Source organism: Opisthorchis viverrini (assembly GCF_000715545.1).
Source record: "Opisthorchis viverrini unplaced genomic scaffold opera_v5_325, whole genome shotgun sequence".
Lineage (NCBI taxonomy): Eukaryota > Metazoa > Platyhelminthes > Trematoda > Opisthorchiida > Opisthorchiidae > Opisthorchis > Opisthorchis viverrini.
In genome coordinates, this window is record NW_008751988.1 from 13,289 (window position 1) to 35,586 (window position 22,298).

Below are 22,298 nucleotides of genomic sequence, written 5' to 3' on the forward strand. Positions count from 1 at the left end.
GCAAAACACATAATCTAATTGCCCGCTGGTAAGAAGAACTGTCTCTAAAAATATTCCAGAATTATTCATGGGTTGCCAAATAAGAGTGGATTTTCAATCGTGAATTTTATCGAGAAGTTTGTCGGGCCGCTGTTCTAAATTTGGCTTCCTGCAAAAGCGTTTGAGTAATGTTTAAAAAATGGTTCACTTATCTGTTCTATTCTAGAATAAAGTTGACCCAAAATAGGCAAGGGATATTCTCATGTGACCATTATGTAAGTTTAGGTTGTAAATGTAAAGCCGTATGGTCGGCAACTTCAACTTCAGTTCAATGCTAGCTTAAAGCAAAATGAATATCATAAACGAGAGATTCAGTTGAATCTCTCGTGAAAACCAAACTGATTTGCTAATAAGTCTATTTTTCTAAAATGAAACTTGTTTACTAGTCATCTTCTTTCGCCGCTTTAATCAGTTTTAGGTTATATACTTCCAGGATAGATGCCAAAACAAACATGCTAAGAAGTCGAATGTTTGCGTGATTACTGATAGTCGTAATCGATTTCTGCAGACCACTACAAGCGTTCTGTTTACCGAGTTAAAACTGGTCCATATGCTTTGAGCTGCTTTTTTCTTCCAGTATCATACCTGATTTCGTTGGCTGCAAGCAGCTAACAAAGGAGCTTGTACGCTAACTGTGCAAGTCCACAACAAAGAATGAAAGGAAGATAGCTGGACTCGGTCAATCAGAAGTCCATATCTTCCAATATGGCCCTGGCTTGATTCTACTGGGAAAGCCTATAGAGAGGCTGATGATAGGGATTAATATGTTGAGGACTATTTCATTAACGTGTTTATTACTTGACTTGTAGGGATCGTCAACTTATGTTCGACCGCTTTGGTGTCGATTTCTTCCAACAACGAAATTTAGTTATTCTGCAAAGTTAGAAGGGTGTATTTGGATTTTTCTGAAGAAGCTCAAAATTTTTAGTCTGGAGATTCATAATCAGACCGACCTTTTGTTTGATACGTCCATATTTGCTGATGAAGCATGCTTCCTGACCTCGTCTGAAAGCTACTGAAATCTGGAGACCACTCGGTTGTTGGGTTTGTACCAGCTTTGTTACCTATGCATTTCCGAAATCAATTACCACCATAACAGCTTTTCTTTGTTCTAACTCGAGTGGCTTCCTTCATAGCATCCCTGAGACGACCAGATGCACAACGCCATCTTGAGTGACTTACCCGCTTGCACCGATGTGTTTCAGTATCCGGGGAATTGGAGGACTGTACATATCAGGAATGTCAGATTCCTGAAAGTAACCTCAGAACACCCGGAACCTACTGCTCCACCAAAATCTCTGCAGGAAAGCCGGCAAACATCCAGGCCAGTCAATCATTCAATCAATTAAGCAAAAGCTGATGAGTGTTCTTGCACGCCACAGCGTTCAGGCATTTCACAGAGGCACGATCGATGTTGATTGGTGTTCAGTAACGCCTATCAGACAGCCTGGATCAATGTCAGGAAGTCCCCTTTAAATAGCGTGGGGCCGTTGTAACTTTTGCCATCGCACTCGCTTGTTCGGAATATAGCGGTTGTGTTCGTTTCTGTGAGTCTTTTTTCTCCGGCACTGGGCACTGGATCGGGTTAGCAGCAGATACCACAGGTCGGCGAATCAGCAGGTATAACAGTACACTTGTCCGTCACACCCGAAATCCCGAATAGAGAGCGCTAACGGGAGCTCCTTAAGCAGTGTTTCGTGCTTCAACCATATGTGTAAGTTAACGTATTCGTGTGGGGGTCATCATCATCATCATCATCATCAAAAGCAGCAACATCAATGTTGCCACTGATGCTTCACTGCCGTATAGTGGTCAGCATCTCCGCCTGTCGTGTGGGGTTCCTACGTCCTGATCAGATGTAACGAAAATTGGGCGAAGTGCCAGGATTCTGGCGGAACTTCAGATTAACAGCGACTAAACCCTGGAAACTTCCCCAGAAAGTAGTAATCATATCGAGAAATACACTCCTTTGCGAATCAACTTTGTTTCCATGAGAGACTCAAGTAGAACATAAGGTTGACGGAAACTCGGGGACTGCGCCTACCTGATGAGCCCCAAGAACGGCGAAACCGGTCGAGGGCTGTCGGAGTGCATTCTGCAATCTTGTGAGTAGTTTCCTTTATGAAAATAGTAATCATATCCATGACAGGACCTTGAAAGCACATCCAGTATACACTGATGTCAACTTGTGCAGTGCCATCTGAGACATGCTTCCAAAGTGAATGACACTGACCGATTGTAAAATAAGCAGTGCTGGATTATTGGTAGTTGGGCTGTGTTTATTAGTTGTCGATCAAGGGCCCATTAGTCTCTTTGACTAGCCTGGCTGCTGGATCGAAAGCATTTCGTCTCCATTGTCATGAATGAGTATTATGAATCTTTAGGGGGAATAACAAGTATACTAGAAGATATCATCAGGAAACTGTTGTGCTTGGTGCACTGGCTGTGTGCCACCAATCAGCTGTCAAATCCAAACGTGTCTGGATTTCGACGTGTTTAAATTGGGAGACAGAGGTTCATCGCAGCACACGGCGTCAAGGATTGAATCACATACTGAATATCTGTGGTGATAATAATAAAAATAATAGTTGGTGTCTTTTTATGGGGATGTGAAGCACGATCAAGACTCAAAGCTGATGTTTGTGTATCAGTCTGCTCCTGTTGAATCGACTATTCCTATATAGGTGACTTTGTAGTCCGGCGATAAGCCATTGGCATCTCCTGGGCTTCTGAGAATATCAGGCCAGGAATTCGGTTCTGGGTAGAGTTGGATTTAATCATAGAATACTGTAACGTTTCCATTTCCCTAGTATGCGGTTATCTATCCGTTCTTTCCGCTTTTTATGGGTGCTCTGGCGGTAGCGTCAGCGCCAAATTTAGACAGGTCGATCAACTCAAGTCAAGGTCCTGATAAAGCACAAGCACAAGGTACACACGAGATAGAAAAAAATCGCTGCATGACATATGCAGAAGCTGCTTTTAAACGTGACGGATCGTTCCATGTAATTTTGGAACTGCTGTGCCTTGCTGAAGAGTCATGCAACTCTGTATCGGTCCATGACTTCCTCCTCCACCCACCACGGTATATCAACAAGCTCGGTAGCCTCATACACCCCTTTATGGAGACAAAGAAAGAGTATTACAACTGTATTCATATGATCATCACAGCATGCTCCATTAGGTCAGGACAGAAGCTCGTGAGGGGGCGGGAAGCGTCGAGTCAAAAATGCTCAATCGAGAGTGGATGATATTCTGACCAATAAGGGCATGCCTTCGTTTGATCCATAGCCCGCACGTAACGCATCCGTCCAGTTGACGTGACGTTCGGTTATTAGGGGTGGCTGGCGTCCGGAACACACTACTTGGTGAGCCTTAAAAAGGTCAAAACCTGTCGTGGACTGTCAGAGAATTTTCTACAACCCTATGAGTTGTGTATTAGAGCTGAAATACAATGTGATAGGTCAACATCCACTCACGTTCTTAAATACTGCCGTGATGTGCGGTGGTGTGCACAATGGTACACCGAGAATTATTGCATAGGATTTCTCTTTCTTGATTTTTGAAATAAATGTCAAAAGTAATTTAATTTTGTGCAAACTACGAGTCGCAATCATTTGCATTTATCTTGAATACAAATATGGACAACTCGCAGGGATTCGTGAAGTTCAGATGTGTGTGATAAATTTGTAAACTGTTGCAATCAAAAGCTCAGAATCACAGGATTTGACCAACGCCAATGCTCGATGTTTTCAGGACATTGAGCCAAATGTAACCAACAAGCATGACTTCGGTCAAAGCTAGGACATCGTAGGAGAAGCTGTCGTCTGACCTACAAAATTTAAGACACGGTTTCCATGCAAAATAGTGAAAAATTATATATTGAGAAATGTGATTCACAGAATGTGCGACTTGTTAAAGAAGTTAGTGCACGGGATTTGCATACCGAATACGAACTTCTGGTCACTGGTTAAAATACCATACCAGGCCTCCACAAAGGGGCGTAGAAATTAACTGATCCTGCTCGGGATATCAGGGCCTTACTTTCCTATATCTCAATCAGTGGCCTTGAAAGTTTGCTCTCGAACTGCAATCCCCATATTCCAAACTAATATTGACCTGAAGGTTTACACCCAATTAGTTTTATCAATATTTGTTCCGCATCAAGATAACGAGCACAAACGAGAGATCGGGGTAATTAGAATTACGCGTCGTCACGTGCTCCGCAAACTGTCTGGCCATGAGCGGACTCAACCAACAATAATCAATAAAGCAGACTAAAAAGTGATCAGGGAGCTCTAAAACTGTGTAGATTTGTTAAACAGGAGAAATTGCCAACAGAACTGATGAAAGGCTTAAGTTTGAACTGAATATTCTGAAACAAAAATCGATCAACACTCAATTCTGAATTTCCATCATGAAAATCTACTTTAACAGATCGAATTACCTGTCTGTTTCAAGTTCATACACCAAAATCACTCACAATGTTTAACAAAGTGTGTCACATAGTAAAGTAAGTTTTAAACGGTCGTATTTTACAAGAGTATGTGGTCAAGAGTATGTGGTATGTAAACTGACGGTGAAAAGGAATGGACGGCAACCTATGAATCACAATAAAATACGGCTTAGGGAACAATCGTTTTCTTTTCTACTTTGTATAGAATAAGTCAAGAGCCAAAAGTTTTCGAAATCAGCTGATCGAGGAAGTTGTGAAACATTTGGAAGGCGAAATTCTCCACTGTTGATTATCTGGATACAGCTTTAAGCATATCATGTGATGCGTAGGCTGATTCTTACTCGGCTACCTCCAAGAAAAAGAATAATCGATAAAAGCATGATAATTCGGTTTCGAACATATTTGGAAGCACGCATATTCAGAATTCGATGTAGCCTTATCATTTATAATGCTTTTGTTTGCAGATACTATCATAAATCTCCCAAGTAAATTTGTTCTCATAACTTCCAATGCAAACATGGTCATAGAACTACTACTTGCTGACAACGGTGAGTATCTCATATAATCAATGAAACATCCTTTACTTTCAGTGCTTGTTCGACCGTCTGCTATAAGTATTATTTATAGGGCTGCGCCTTTCGAGTTTTGGCATGGTTTGATCACCATTATTCCAGTTCTACACATCCTACGGGGCAAACCAGGACAGAAAACCATGGTAGTTGGCTTGTTCGCTGAGCTGGGTAATTTGATTGCAAACGTTTCATCACAGTGCGTTGCTGAGGCGTGTAGTGGTGCGTAGCGATGGGTTGGTTTGCGGGGACGTATTGTTAGGTCATAGTTGTTGACGGTTTGTTCCACGTTAATTGAAATGCAGTCCGATTTTACAAGGTGCGAAAGCCAGCATGCTCGAAGAATATGATTTGTAGTGTGGAACTTGAGGTCATCAGACTAGACAACGCCATCGTTAGTTATGATCGTGTTCAGTAATTTTTATCCTTTCGTTAGTCGCGCGATGGCGAAACCCGGTAACGAAGGATGCAGAATAATCATAATAGTCTAAATCTCTTTGCTGGACCATCTGCAGAGTGAGTTCTTGCAAGTTATCCAACAATGTTTAAAAGTTTCATTCAAACCTAGTACATCCATGACACCGAAGAAACTCTGACGTGTTACTGAAGTTGTTGGAGTTATTGAGTGGAAACGGATTTTATGTTGACTTTTTTTTACAACCGTTCAGCTTTATTCCTCGGCAGCTATGTGCCGCCTGCGTACGAATTGTTATGAAGTACCATCATCTCCCAGGGTTCCTGCCGTTCATTATTATTTTTGCATATTCTATCGGCTATGTAAACCAGACACTGTAGGAGGTTTCTTTTGTATTGCATGTCCAAAAGGCTCTGGAAATTAAAATGCTGACCAGACTTGTACAGTTTTGGCTCACCTTTCGTTGGAACGAATCGTCTGGACGCTTAGTCAATGCCAAATAAGGAAGTGTTAAATGACCGCCGGACCGCTCTTGCCTGGTGGAAGACCATGTAATGAGGGGATTGTTAAAAAAATTCTAACAGTAAAGTGCGGGTTCAAGATTCTTGCATGTTTCAGTTATCTATGTTGGTCGAATGATACGACGCTTATTTCAGGGACTCGATAAACACTTACCGGTTTGCCAAAAATCGGGAGCGATCTCCCTAGTCACCTGATTAATACGGACCACCGGATCAATCCGGTTTTGTAGCTTCTATGATCTATCGAGTACCAAAGAGTACCAATAGATTTTGCGAATAGCCAAGGTGATCACCACGCGCACATGTGGATCCCTGTTTGCTAGCAAAAGCGATAGCGTTGTTCTTTTTATACCAACAACTTACCAGTAATGCACAATATTTCGGTCTCCTTTTCTATTTTATCGCTGCAGCTGCTAGAGGATGAAGAAGGCTTATTCACAAACTTGTGTTCCTTCACTAGAATGGAATTTTCATCAAAATGGCGATATGGAATATGCCTGGCGAAAACCTTGGGGGATAAAAATTGTCATGAGATTTAGGTCCTTCATAGTACTCCAAAAAACACCATAAAGCATGGTTTTGTCATTAGTGGAAAGATCGTGCGCGAAGACAAAACATTCTGGTTACCATTTTCAACACCGTTTTGCCAAACTCTGAAAAACTACTAAATTGTTGAGACTATTCGGTACATTACCACATCTACACGTTTTGCAGCTCAGTTTCAACGGTAATGCCGACAAAACTGTTGGAAATATCAAATAATATATTTGATGGAGTCTTGGGAACGTGATTCTCCACAACAGCTGCGGGTATATACGCAGACACGCATGTTCAGTAAATCCTATCTCGGTATATTCTCAGCAAAACTGAATCAGTGATGGCATGTATATTTCATAAAAAGAATACACAGGAAAAACTACCCGAACTTGTCTGTCATTGGTGGAAAAAATACCGAATACCGTAAACAAAACTGCGTTTTGAGGACATAACTTGGTTCACTGATCCTATTCCGCATATAGCCTGGCTGACAAGAAATCTAGTTGGCCAGGTTGTGTCACATCATACGCGAACAAAATTATAGGCACGTAGAAAAGAAAATCACAAAGCAGAATTTGTTTGTCTTGGAAAATTACGATAATTTAGCTTTATGATCACTTTTTTTAACTACAGCAATCCAATCGCTTGGCAAAAAACATTCTTGAAACGCCAAAGGTTTACATATATATGGAACTAGAAATAGTTTCGGTTCTTGATACAACCTTCGTTTCCAATTTGATGGGACGGAAGCCCCATCCGGGAAAGGCAGGGGGATTACAGTTAAACTTTGAAAAATTAATAAAGGGCACGCAAGTATATGTAAATTTTCAAGTAGAGTTGAAGAACAATTGAAGTGTCGCTTGGAACTTCCTTGGTTCATCAAAAGCTGTTTCAGCACCCTGACTTGTAGGATCACCGTACTTCTTGATGCTACGAGATGCTCTAAATAGGTACATAATGATAACTAACAGAACGTTATAAAGGAATCTCCGTACCAGCAGATGGAATAGTAAAATGAACGATTTACCTCAGAGCGCTTTGAAGGGAGATGGGTTTGGACTTCTTTGCAGGGTTATGATGTTTTAAGTTAGCCAGTGGCGAAAACCAATAAATCGTCAGTATTTTCGTAATTCATGATCGGACAAAGGTCACCATTTCAACTCAAGGATGAAGTGAAGACAAAAGTGATGCTTGCACATCACCATAAGAAGACTAGGGTTTTCTAGCTTTTGCTTATTGAATGTAACAGGATTAATAATCCGCTATTCAACTAGCTAAACAAGCAAAACATATCTCACAATGGGACCGATGTGGAAGGATGTGCTTTCCTTCAGGGAAGGGTGTCGAAGAAGATTCAAGAAAAGCCAATTCACCTATGGAAATATCTTCACCAAGAAATAAATAAATGGTGAAATCATGAAAAACCACCAGGCCAATCAAACTGCGACTTGTGCAGCAAGCCAACTGAGTGGGGATAACAAGATGGACTAAAGACTTTCTTAAGGAGATCTTTCTTCTTCGAGGAAGGTTCAATAGTGTTTTTAGTACACTATCACTCACCTGGCAGTTCAGACAGACGAGAAACTATCCCACTGGGGTGCGAATAAACAGTCAACAAGCAAGCGTATCATATACTGTCAAGATATTTAGAGCGCATCAAAACGAGGAAGATCAGTTTGGCCAAAACGCTTTGAGAGTATACTGTAAATAGACAAAGATCCTGCATGTATGGTATTCAGATACGAACAGTAAGTGTTTGTTCCATAAATCTGATGCATGATTCCGGCTGTGACCCTTTGGTCACGAGTCCGCCGAATTGTTGGTGTAGCGGGCGGAACTTCAGGTGTGATCCGTGGAGTAAACAGCTGTTTCAGACAAATATCCACCTACTGGAAATTGACCGAAATGTTTCATCTGATCACGTGCTGATGCAGAACATAATAAACGGGAGCTACAGCTGAGACTGCAGTTAAAACCAATTTGTTACGCAAATGAGTGTATTTGTCGAGGTTAAATCGAGAGGAGCACTTCAGATCAACTTCGCCGTCTGCGAAACCGGTCAACGGACGTGTGGCCCAAAGGTTAAACGGACGGGTAAAGATTCTGATCTCTCTACACCCACTTGATGGAAAATTTGTCGCTGCGGTCTTTGACGTGTTAAGGAGTTGAACAGAATGCCATAAAGTATGCTGTATTTCATCCGTGGGTTGATCATTTTGTTGGAGACGGAGCAGTTGATTCATACCTAGTTTTCTACATCGACTAAAAAGAAATGGCTGAATAACACTGATTCCCCTGATAATAGCTGCAAACATATGTAACTCGACCCCGAAATATCACACGGAACCCCTTAGGTAGTTGATATGACGTACCGATGTAGTCCTCTCAGAAAAACAAAAAAATACGCAACACATATGGACAATTTATCTCATTATTGCGAGATGATTTAGGTTTTCTACACGGTTTCTCAACGGTTTTCCACCGTCGAGGCTCGGACGATAAATGGGTGTCGGCTGATTCGGTAACGCAGATTCCCCCCGGTCGACCAATTCATGAAAAATTTCAAATCGGTATATTCCTATCAGGAACACAGTCATTAAGCTTTGGGTAAGAAACTTCAAATTTACATGCTTAGCTCGCTCCGAGGGAGTTTCTTTCCCGCTTTTCTTAACAGTTTGTGCACTTGTTATGAGCACGGAATTACACTGTCACGTTTGGTCCACGATGTCGAAAATATCAACCAATGTGAACAGATTAACTGGCACAATACTTGGTTGCTCACACCATAGATGATCCAAAATGTCACCGCAACTCTTATAAATGTGTTGATAGAAATGGATTAGCGCGGGCAGTATCTGACTAAGCAAGGCCTAATTACAAGATGAGCCGTCATTTTCGACGATTGAATAGCTTATGGGCAACGATTCATCAGCTGGCCATCTGTAGTTCTGTGTAACTCATTGGAAAAAATAGGAAAAGCATGTACATAACGGAAGACAAAGTAAAGTTGGACTTACGTTGCTGAGGAAGAATGTACTTATCGTATGACAGAATCTGCGCCTCTGTCCCAGTATGTGATTATGGTGGTATAGAGGTGATAATGAATGAGAACACCACAAATGCCGTAAAGTGACATACTGAATTGTTGTACCAGATTGCCTAAACATGTTCTTGCTAACATAATGCCCTAGTTTCCATTCTATTCAAATCATTGCCATGGGCATTCATTAATAGGTTTTCAGCTTTCTATACACTGTCATATGAATTTTCATGAAAATAGTACTATGGGTAGCGCCTTTCGGTGCACAACTACCCGAAGAAACCACCAGGGCTGAGATACTGCTAGACCGTCTGAGCTTAGGAAGGAGCAGCCAAGATGCTGGCGTTGGGTTCAAACCGCAGACACTCCGGTCAGTAAGTTCGCGCCCCAGTTACTGAGTTATATCGAGCTCATCATAGTGTCAGTTATCGATTCATTATAACTTGCAACGCCGGACACAGTCTAATGATAGCATTCAAAAACCAACCCAGAAAGTTAATGGTTAGAATTTCTCATTGAGTTCGTGAAGTGTGCATTACCCATGAGTCTTCTTTGGCATGAAACAACTGATGGACATTTATACACGGAACGCGATGCATAATATGAACTTAAAACTCCCTAAAGTTCATGTGTAAATAGAATTAAGTGAGATGGGATACAACAGATACAATTAATATCATTACTATTATTATTCCCTGCTTCGTCGCTACACATCACAGTGCTTTTGCATATTCTGTGTCTACTACTGACAGGATAGACGAGGAATATTTTGACTAACTAGTAGTTTGTTCACAAACATGATTACTTCCTCTTTCACTATGTTACTCATGTAGTTGACGAAGCCACTTAGATCCTCACTATCATAAGTGAGGAGAAAAAACTCTGGTCAACCCGATTGTGAAAGATGGATGTAAATGTGAACGCAGTCCTACATTATTCTCGCTTCGGAAAGGTTTGTAAGACTGCATATTTTCACGAAGATAGTACAAAGACGAAAAGCACACAACGTCATTTTTGCGAACATAGAATTACTCCGAAAGAAAAACATGAAAAAACAACGAAATGAAGTCCTGGAAGCGATGAAAGTGAAACATGTACCTGCAGTAAGTCCATATTTTTGTTTTTTTGCCAAATTTTACTCTCATCTGTTTGAGCATACTCAATTCAAAATTGATCACATGATATTGCGCTATTGAGCGCATTTACCTACACGAAATTACGCAGTCCGTCGAAGCTGTTCCGAGGACCTGCTTTTAAGTGCGCTGACGCACATTGTCGTTTATCCCACGATGATTAGTGCGATAAAAGAGGGGAAATCTCGGGTGAATTAAGCCGTCCCAAAAACCAAAAAAATTGGCGAAATATCTCTCCACTTGGCAACAAGACAAGCAATCGCAGAGAGGTCGAGAGACAGGCAAGCAGAAAAAGGAACAGAAGGGTAGACGGGCAGCCGGGTGAACAGACAAATAAATGAATACGTGGATAAAAAATAAGAAATAAATAAATAAACAGAAGGACAGGTAGATGGACTGATGCTAGTAGTCCCGTTCTATATGAGAGGGTATCAGCATACTTCTATAACAAAGTGGTTAACGAGAACGAAATTGCAAATAAGCAAAGACGAATAGGCAATCAGTTAAGAACGGTTGTACTAATTTTGTGTTGATGGTCTCCGGAACAGTCAGGTAACGAGATAAAAATTGACGGACTTTTGTACAGAGAGTTTCAGGCAGGCCACTGACTGAAAGGATTCTTAGAACGACCTCAGAACCTTCATGATATAAGTTCCTAATAGAAAACGTGAAAAACAACACCGATCATGTGTGAGCAGCTCCCTGAACAGGCCGAAATGTACGTATTTAAGACATGAAAACGTCAGTTTCAATTCCACCGAAAGTATTTTTTTTGGACATTCTGTACACGAAGGTCCCACCAAAAAATTATACATAGGCTACATACAGATAAAAGTACTCACCTAATTTTCAAACGTTCACTGGTTGTCACTGCACGTACAGTGTAAAAACTATGGAGCAATGAGTATACTCATAAACGGTTCGCCGGCATTTTTCGAGTAGTATACAGAACAGGGGATTGTTTCTGAGATTAATTTCAAGGTGCTTTAATTCCCTATCCAGTAGGATGGATAAGTGATACATGGTGCATAGCACACACAAATACCCAGCTGTAATGCGACCGACCACAAAAGTAGCCCCAATTCATTCTGCACTCACTCGCGAGTTCAGACCGCAACATTTAATGGCTGAAATTTCGTAGAAACGCAGAACACATTTCAAAAAAAGTCACGGGATAGCTCCGCCCTAAGTTTTACAATCTGGAGAAGTAGTGAATTGCCGTCTTTGGCAAAGACGTTTACGTAGTCATCCAACTGTTTATTCTTTTGAGACAGTTTTCATCCTACTTGCGCTAATGGTCATCTAGACGCTGACGTAGCATTCAGGTAATGTAGATATTTGTCTTTTCTTCTCTCGAAAGAAAGGATTTACTGTGAGCATATCAATGTCGGGGGAGGGTATAGTGACCACGTGCTCTTAGGATCGTGATTCCTTAATATAACATCTAAAAGAGATGAGGTTACTCCAACGTGCTTCAGTATAGAAACATAGATTAACCTTGATATCCTTTAACTGAAATGGATTTATTTCAGTATGTAGGGTCGAAGATGAAATGGACTCTGATCCCACAGTGAAATGCTGACGCAGGCACAGTTAGATTTGGATTCCCATCATACAATTAGACAGCCGAGTTGGTCCTTCAGTTTCTGAGAGGACAGAAAGTAATGTATTTGGGACGGTCCTTTGATTTATTCAGCACTAGAACCCACACGTTAACACTGCACCCGACTCTTCCCACATTCAAGTGTCTCGTTTGTTGTAATCTGCTAATAAGGATGTACGGCGGATATGTGAATCATTTCGTTTGATAATTAATACGACGACAGTCAAAGTTCAACTGAGACGCAACTATAGAATGCTTGGTCTCACGGTTGAACAAGTTTGCTCAACTCAATATCTTCTTAATAACCAAGTTAAATAAGATGTCCATCTAACTCAAGTTGCTGGAATCAATTTCCTCAATGCCAGTGATATAAATGAGTGGTATCAGCTGATAAGCATGAAGCCAGTGGTGGCTAATTTAGCTAAGCAATGAAGACTAGGTAAATTCCGAATATCTTGACGAGGCTTCTGGTAAAATAGTGTCCGGTAAACTTTCCCCCTTCCAAAATAGCTACTAATATGATACATCAGATAGTAAGGTATTCATGCCGACTGCGTCATGATGGTAGTGAGTATGGCCGCTTGTTCTGCCTTCTTCTGAGTGCCCCCTTTACTAATGCATTAGATTTGGTGCAAGATACTTCGAGTAACGGAGTAAATTGCGCAAGAACTGTCAACCAAAAGGAGTCACATTTAGAACAAAAAACTCATAGACAGTATGCGATAGCATCGACCATTATTCGTAGATGCGATACTCTTAAAAGGAAGTACATAATGTTGGCTGCTCATCAAACTTAGGCTAGGCTGTCACCTCTAATCATTTAACGTGGACGATTTAGGACAGTGTACATTGGCTGTGATTCTTTCCCTTCTAGGGTAAAACAGTGGACAATCTTTGCAGATCAAATGAATGCACCTACTGCATATGTTCAACCAAGGCGCTTTGAACTGATAAATGGTTGTAAAGGCAAAACGAAAACCCTTCCATCCATCACGCTAATGACAGACATTGTAGTCTACCTTGATTGTCAGACAAACCCGCTTGTCTCCTCGCTTCTGCTGCAGGACCAGTACTTTCGATTTTATCAAAGGAGCAGCCATTGGCGAGGCAAGCAGACATGTTTTAAGTTTTGCCGAAAAACTGATCTGAGATATTTTGGGAATACGGATATTTTAAGTAAACCAATTGTGCCAAGTGAAAGTGGAATCTGTGCTCCTTAATCCCCAACTCATATAAGCATTACTGAAATCCCAACAGAGACTGTTAAGTTAACAGATACTGTACAGTTGCTTGTGAGCAGATATGTCCGTATGTCAAATGAAGCGCTATTGCATGTGGCACACAGTTTGGAAAAGCAAATCACGAAGCGTTCTCTTATTCTCTTTTGGTTTTCGACAAATTTTTCCAGTCATAGAAATTCAGTGCACTGACTGCCACCACCGGTTCCGTGCTGTGATCGAATCCACAGAGTCAGCAGTCTCCATCGCCCCTATCAAAACTGATAGCAAATTTCCCGCCACTTGGCCTTAGTTGGTTTGTGGACACTATGGAGTTGACACGTGCTTACCATCAGGTTGTCGGCACTCAGTCTAATGCGCATTCACAACTCTGGCTTAGGTGTAAGAGCCACTATCTGCTCCAATTCTTCACCAGTCAGCCGGCAGTGAACACGCCACCCGGTTGGTACCCCAGGCAATCATGAATGAGAACAAAAGCAACTGTAACAGATCAAGGGTCAGGAACCTCCCAAATAGGTGACTCATATAGACTGAAAACGATGTGTTATCAAATGACTCACCTGCACTGTAAAATACGCCACCAACCTGGAAGATTCGGCTAGACTAAAAACAGCAATGAAGCCTGGTGTGATTGACACATTATCCTAACACTGATGCCATCAAACCATCTTTTCGGCCAGTACACACAACAGGACATTATCACCTACTCCATTAAATAAAAAACGCGAAATGAGCAACCTGAAAAAAGTAGCTACCATCATTTACCAGGTACTTGGGGACGCCTAATAGTACTCACGGACAGGCCGGATTACCCCGGCACTGTAAAACCATTCTTGACGGCACTACCACTTATCTTCGTCCAGAAGAACTTGTAAAGGACCAGAGAAGAAGAATAGTGGTGAATGCGCAAGCAAGACTTGAATACCTAACGCTTCTATGGACCTTCACAGACGCGTAAATAAGTAATAACATCAGAGTCCATGTTATGAATTCTCGCAGCGTCAACATTAAACCGATTTCAGATAGATCATAGTTTTTGATCAGTAACAGGAGTCACATCTTCGAAAAACTAACAAACATTAGAAGTTGAGTTGTGCGGGTTTTGGTGGCCGTGGAGCCCATGTCCAAACGGTTCAGTGTTCATACTAACTAATAGCTGACTCCCTACTGGAACTGCATGAGATGCTCACTGCCAATGATGCCCAGGTGCAAGGTGTTTTGTTGGCGTTTCGTCATAGGTGGGCTCCACTTATTGTACGGAATTTTCATTTGAAAATAACATCAGTGAAGTTTCAACCCCCGTCATACCACTTACTGGAAATTCAATGGTGAATACCAGAAACAAGTGAGATGATCACCAAGAGGCTGTCAGTTTTAAGCTTTACTTGGAGATCATGATGTAAAGGTTTGAATGAGTGGTAGTTCACGGTATAAATCCAAAGTTGAGGATCGCCTGCGTGCATGAAATTCTTCTATTTTCCAATATCAGTGAACTGTAGCTAGTAAGTCGGTTGTTAAACAGCGTTTTCGGGGCGCATCGAATTCAGAACAGAAGAAGAAAGTGGGCGCGACCATCATCAAAATGCCGAGTGAGCAAGCACAAACCAAAGTCTACAGGAGAATGACTCAGATGGACCTAGCTCTGAACTACCATAGTGCCATCCAAGTTGCCACACGCACGGTGCCTCCGAATACGGTTCAAGTGGACTGATAAATGTAGGAACACAAAACGGGCCAAGGACGGAGAAGGCGCTTTTAAGTAACGTCTTTCATGGGATCAGGTATCCGAATATTCATCTGGTTGTTGCTGATATAAAAGGCAACCTGTTCAACACAACAACGCAGAAACTAGTCAAAAGAATGGCACTCCTCTTATGGACATTCTCGCGACCGAATACCAGGACGGCAAAATATAATGGTGGCCTGCAGACCCAGAAATACATTTTGTAAGGTAATATTAAAACTAGAGGGAAAAATGGAAGCCTTGAAGAATGTAAACGTTATTCACAGAATCCCAGCACAATGATTGCGATAAACATTACGTGGAACGAGCTTGAAGGAAAGCTGCTTACCAGGGGGTCAAATAAACCAACTTGCTGTTACGACCCACTAGCCACTTACCCGTCCCCGTAAATGATGAATAAGAAGGGAACGAATTCAACTGGAAAAATTTCATACGTTATAATTAAGCTTAATGAAGAAGGAACGGAAATTTATTTGGGTGTTTTACCCAATGGAGAAATCCATCAACAATGACACTGAGATAGACCCAGTCCTTCACTCTTAGGGAAAATGATTACAGATCCACCGAGCACATAAGAAATCGAAGACATACGAACGAAAGGTACTAAGAAAGCAGAAAAAACTTGGTGGATTAATTCAAACACTCTGTGAACAATAAGCCCGAAGACGGAATGTAAAAGCGAGTGAAGAAGGGCGTAACATAAAAAGACAACATGTGGATTGGACAGAAAACCGGAACGTTGGAACACAGTACAACAAGATCGTGGAATGGAATAACCAAATAAATAAAGGATAACTGCCTAAGATAGTAAGTGAAAAGATGATCAAAGTAAGTATGGAAAGGGGGGCAGATTTAAACACAAAAAGGGCAACTGGGTCAATAGGGGTGAAGGAACGGAAATGCTGAAATAAAAGTATTCAACGGATCAGTCAAAACGGAGATAATCCGGTCAAGATGCAGCAGAAAATTTAGACAAACCGGTAATATTGCGTGAGAGCAGCAGTACTTTAGAGGTACTAGATACATATTAGGAGCCATAAATACAAATGGAAATGGAGTTCTCCAATTTCAATGGCATTAGCCTGTCCAAGAATTGTTCTATATTGATGACTGAGTATTGCTTAGATGCCTGAACTGCTTTCTTTTGAAAGTTTGTATTATGGCATCCATGGTGGTGACGACTGTGACGTGTGTGATATTNTGTGATATTCTCTCGTTTTTTAGCTGTCTTTCCCTATTTTCGTCTTAGCATTTAGCCCCAAAACTCTTGAACCAATCAATGAAAGGAGCTGTCGATTACATTCGCATGTATTTTTCGCCAACTCGTTGGACAATACAATTGGTGGGGCATATTACTTTTGCTTATGTCAGTGATGCATATCTGTGCTGAAAAGCCGAACGGTAGTAAATGTCTGTTTATCCGTTATCCAGGATCATCACTAATGCCCATCTCGCGTCGAACTCCACAAGCTCCCGACTATTAGTTTTAACGGTCACCCGTGTGACCACGAGCGCTGATTAGCAGCGCGAATGGCTCGCCTTTAGAAGAGAAATAGTACTACTCACTCTTTAATTACGGGAACCATATCACGTGGTCACGTATTGGCTGGCTGTTCGAGTGGCAATTTCTCGGAATGAATTTCGCTCATAACAGGGAATTATTCTTCCGCTGAGCTAACTATGGTTCGACGACTGATGCGTGGTGGTTGGAGAAAATGTTCGTGCTTAGAAAAGACGAAAAACCTTGATGTTGTTAGAACGAGTAAGGATATCACATTAGCATATCACAGTACCGGTTAGGCGAGGTAGTACTCCAGCTGGTTTGGGCGTATATCATGACAAATAAGCACGTGCGAAGACTAAGCGTGATAATATTGGTACTCTGGAATTAATTTTTCATAACTGGGTTTTTTTCTATATCCTATTGAAGAGAAAAAGTCACGTCCGTTGATCCGCTTGATCAAGTTACCTGACATCAGCGAGTCAGCCACAATGTTTACCACGTTAGTAGAGGTGGGCTAATTAGTTTCACCTAAGTCGTGATTGTCTGAAGTCACTTGTGAAAAGCAAGTCAGTATGTGAGTAAAAAGAGAACAGATCTAACTTAGGCTTCTGTGATCCCGAGCGCCGCTATGGAGTAAACCAATTTCGAGCGCACATTGTAACTGAAAACCCTAACACACCGGTCACGATAATAATTAATTTTGAATGAGCTAATCTACACAATGACTGGAAATTAATTGTTTCCTTGACTGCTTATTGGTTGTACTTACAAAGCTGGTGGAAAACACCAAGCCTGTACTATATTACTTTTGTTAAATTTTGGGCTGTATCTAACTCTCTGGGAGCGATGGCTCGGCACATAAAACGGGTCAGTGCAATCAGCCTTCAATAACCGCAAAACACAACTTATTCAATCTCCGGTGAATATGATGCTTTGACTATTAATTCGCTTACGTAATATGGATACTGTCAAGGTGATAGTGATGTGGATTGGAAGCGTGCACATATGTACCCTGATGTGTGGGGTACTAATAACGAGTTGGTATTTTGTGGTTCACGATACGGAACTTTAAGTCACACGTTGGCTGACGATCTCGAATATCAAAAGGTAAAATTGGTTTTGAAATCATGCGGTACTATTCACACGAAGGTAAGCAAAATTACGCAAGAAACCTCATTTACCCAAGTTCATGGCGTCCAGTAGTGTACAAGTCTTTCATCGACCGGCGCAGTTCAGATCCGCGTGGGTTGCGGGGATCCATTCCGAGAATGGTCCCACAATTCTGAATGGCGGTGCGACCACACATAAATCATGTTAGAGCAAGGCAGGATGGTTCAGCAAACGGGGAACGAACACACGTGGGTAAGTTATTCAGTTGCGCACATTCACACACACACACACACATGACAATATACCAGTGTCTGGCGGGACCGCCTTTGGGGCGAGGTGGATGGAGAGTACAAGTGGACAAAGCAAGCAAATGAATGAGGAGATTGACATGAGGTCAATTTAGAATCAATGTAGTGTGTCTGGAGAGCATCGCTTTTTATTTTTAGGTCAGCAGTTTGAACTGGTATCCCACACAAGCTAATCTGCTGGCACGATCACTGAAAGTGCATCATTGCTCCAAGCTGCATACGCAGAAATGTTGCGTTGCATTTTGGTCATTGTCAGCTGAACATTCCTTCTAGCCACATGCAACGAATGTATTTCTCAAACCGTCTTACGCGTTACGTCCCGTTTGGCAGAACGACAGAGGTCAGTCTTCCTCAAAGTTTCGCCTTCCAAGCCAATCATCTTGGGTACCTTGAGCATAACACACATGCAATCTGAACAAAGCATGTCAATGTCATTGTATTGTTGGCCCGTGACAAATACGATATGATGTGAAGTAGACATTGGGAAGGACACGATTAAGTTTATGAATTCGAGAAAGATGTGAAACGGTGACAGACTCCTATCACTTTTTTGGCCAGTTCCAGAAACCGCAAATGTTTAGTTTCGGTCCATTTCCAACCTCCAAATAACTTCATTTATTTACTTCAGTCCATGGCCTTTGTATAAATACAAAAACTGAATTTCAAAAAGTTCTTGCACAAATACAAACAGCCCGAGGACGGATGTCTGCAGTATTTGTTGTGTTGGCCGAAATTCCAAAATTTTCACATACAGTCTGCGTTGTTAAGAATTCAAACGAACGCAGGTGAATTAGGTGGAACATGACAGAAATTCGCGAGTCTAATGCGGTCGAATTAAGGTTTGCATTTAATAATAATGCATGAAACAAATGCCAGTTCCATAGGCTTGCCTTTTAAGCCAACATTGACCGAATGCGAGCCATCTTGATCAGCTTACACAAATCTTTGTACACAGTTCGGATGAGACATAACGTTTTCCCTCAGCGCTCTCACGAACGGCAAGACATCTACTGTCCCACCGTACAACCAATAACAAAACTACAGAATACAAAAGATGGAAGTACAGATCATTACATGCCGAACAGTCAAAGCGGTGGAGTCAAATCCGTACACGCCATAATAAAGTTGCTCCAGAGACCTGTTGGGCTGCACATGTATTATGATGTATGTATGTTTGTATGTATGTATGTATGTATGTATGTTTGTATGTATGTATGTATGTATGTATGTTTGTATGTATGTATGTATGTATGTATGTTTGTATGTATGTATGTATGTATGTATGTTTGTATGTATGTATGTATGTATGTATGTTTGTATGTATGTATGTATGTATGTATGTTTGTATGTATGTATGTATGTATGTATGTTTGTATGTATGTATGTATGTATGTATGTTTGTATGTATGTATGTATGTATGTATGTTTGTATGTATGTATGTATGTATGTATGTTTGTATGTATGTATGTATGTATGTATGTTTGTATGTATGTATGTATGTATGTATGTTTGTATGTATGTATGTATGTATGTATGTTTGTATGTATGTATGTATGTATGTATGTTTGTATGTATGTATGTATGTATGTATGTATTGCGCCGATCTTTTAAGCTGCTAGAATGGCCGTGTTCCCTATCGCAATATCAATGAGCCTTGGAGAACTCAGAAACGAAAAAGTAGAAACAACGATAAACTTCACATACAGTTCATACAATTCAAACGCTGGGTTCAAGGGCCGCATTTCCTGAACTTGACCCGGAATCAACCAAACGCGCCTTGCATTACCAATATTCGCACACACATATACAAAAAGCCGGAATTCTTTCATTCTTAAAGTACGAATGTAAACAGTGAGTGGTAATTGTAGTAAATAAGTGTAGTAATTGGTAAGTGGACAGTATAAAGCAGTTGGAGCGAATCTTAAACAATCAAGATACCACATGCATCGAACAAGACATAAATGCTTCGGCAGTTGAATTGGTTGAAAGCCCCTGAAATGGACCGATCAATCTGAAGATTTCAGAAGAATACATTAGACTAATTATCACTCATGATTGTGTATTCCCTTCGGTTTAGGTCGCATTACACATCAGCATTCACAGCGTGAACTCCCCAATAGTCATTCTTTCCCAGGTCCATTCCACAAATTAGTCCATCGACATAGCGGCTCAAACTTTTAAAACTTGGGAAAAGCGTGCATGAAATAGAACACTTGTTATCAAACTGTTGGTTGTCAAGCTCCGTATCGAGCACGAAACAATCAAGACGTGAGTGGGGCATATTACTGATCAGTCAGTTACATAAAACGTTCATACGATAGATCATTGATGTCAGTCAGCCACCTTCAAGTCAGTACGACAATCCTTTGCGAACAGTAGAAGTCGCGCGTACCCGTTGACAGCCTCCTGGTTATGGAGTGGCCAAGGAAAATAGGCTTTGTATATACTACTGGGGCTCCCAAACACCTTAAGTGCAGTTCACCTGTGTTTACACATGAATTTGTATTGGTTATGCGGTATTAACATTGAAAGATGTATTTCAATTCACCTCAGCGGAGGCAATCGAACTTGCAGGGCTGGTTTTTTGGTGGTTTCACCACGCTACTGGGTATTCTCTCACCTTGTTTACTGATCAGATCAGTGTATCCTGCTGAACACGAAAACGGGTATCCATTTAGGAAAATTTGTTTGTGAAACATTGTGGTATCATCAGTCGGTTAGAGAATGGGACTAGGGAAATTTAACGCTTGTGCACGAGTTTCAACCTGCGGGAAGTTGGACTATATTGTGACCAATAAAGGAAAGCGGTCAGACAGCCCACCCACAAGGATTCAAATAGCTTGTCTGACTGACAATCTCGCTGGCTGGAACTGACCAGCCACCGAATGTCAGCTAATGGAAATATATTTAAAAAAATCATCGGAATAAATAGGCGGGAGATTCGAATATCTCACAATTATTTTCTTGTTCTATCTCATCGGGAAATCTTCTGTAGGACAAGCGATGGTAATGGAGGGTTTCATACTACATTTGTGTGGTAAAAACTGTAGACAAATTGTAGACAAATTGAATAAGTGTGTATTCGTGTGCCCAACTTCCCAGATAGTACGACAGAACAGAACCCTCCGTTCGCGCGGCTAGTTTGAACTAGTATCTTAGAGTGAGACAGCATAATTGTAAGTGAATGGGTATATCTACTGTGGGCCTTGCTTACTTGGTCCGTCCATCGCATCTTTGGTACAGCGAATCAACTGCACCAATCTACGCTGAAGAGCGGAAAAGCAACGCACAGCTGCTTCGCCGTTCCTGAGAACCAATTTAAGTTGGAAATCACGGTCCATTTCAGTGTTCGAGATGACGAGGATTGTCCCACCAGGATGTCAATACGATTCATTAAGATGGTCGCTGAAACAAAACATGACCAGCAGTCTTAGGAATGACCAAAAGAAGGGGTGACTATGGAAACATCAATAAATATAAAAGACGGAGGCTACTAAAAGTAAATGAACGGTTATTTACTGATTCACAACGCTGGACCAAGAAAGCCGCCGGTTAATGGGATCATTACAGAAGAGCACGTCTCCACACTTCATTCCAAGTCCCATCGCCTATTTTTGTAGGCGGAACATTTGGAACAACTATTTAGTTGGTTTATGGTGCCCAATCATATAATAAGAATGAATTGCAATGGGACGTAGACTGATCCGTTCCAAGAGGTGATAAATTTTAGAGCGAAATTAAATTATTTAAGTGAAACAAAACACCTGGTTCTGACTATTCTTGGCTTTTTAAGGATAAATCCATTTACAGTCTGATGAAAACCATTCAAAACATTTAGAATGCGGTGTTCGAGTAATTCGAAAATTTGGTCTCTTTTCAGTTTTCAGAAAAAGTTGTTTGATTTCAGTGTGAAGTACAGTGGGATATTAGTATAGTCACCATCGCTTCTAAGTTGTTTACATGCATCGACCTACGCGGGCTTACTAGCAGTAGTGAGCGGAAGAGTAAAGCTGAATTCAGTCCCGCTAGTGGATGTAGTAAGCACATTTATATCTGATTTCCCGAACACCGGTAACAGTATGG

The 22,298-nt window shown here is 41.2% G+C and overlaps 1 protein-coding gene across 1 annotated transcript; it reads left to right on the forward strand.

Moving 5' to 3' along the window:
• Positions 1 to 4,956: 4,956 nt before the first annotated feature.
• On the forward strand, positions 4,957 to 15,257 carry T265_15040 (hypothetical protein; the record flags this gene model as incomplete). The annotated part of the gene is made up of 2 exons (XM_009176325.1): positions 4,957 to 5,040; positions 15,048 to 15,257. Coding segments are annotated over 2 exons (240 nt in total), but the record flags the coding sequence as incomplete, so codon positions are not given.
• Between the last annotated feature and the right edge of the window lie 7,041 nt (positions 15,258 to 22,298).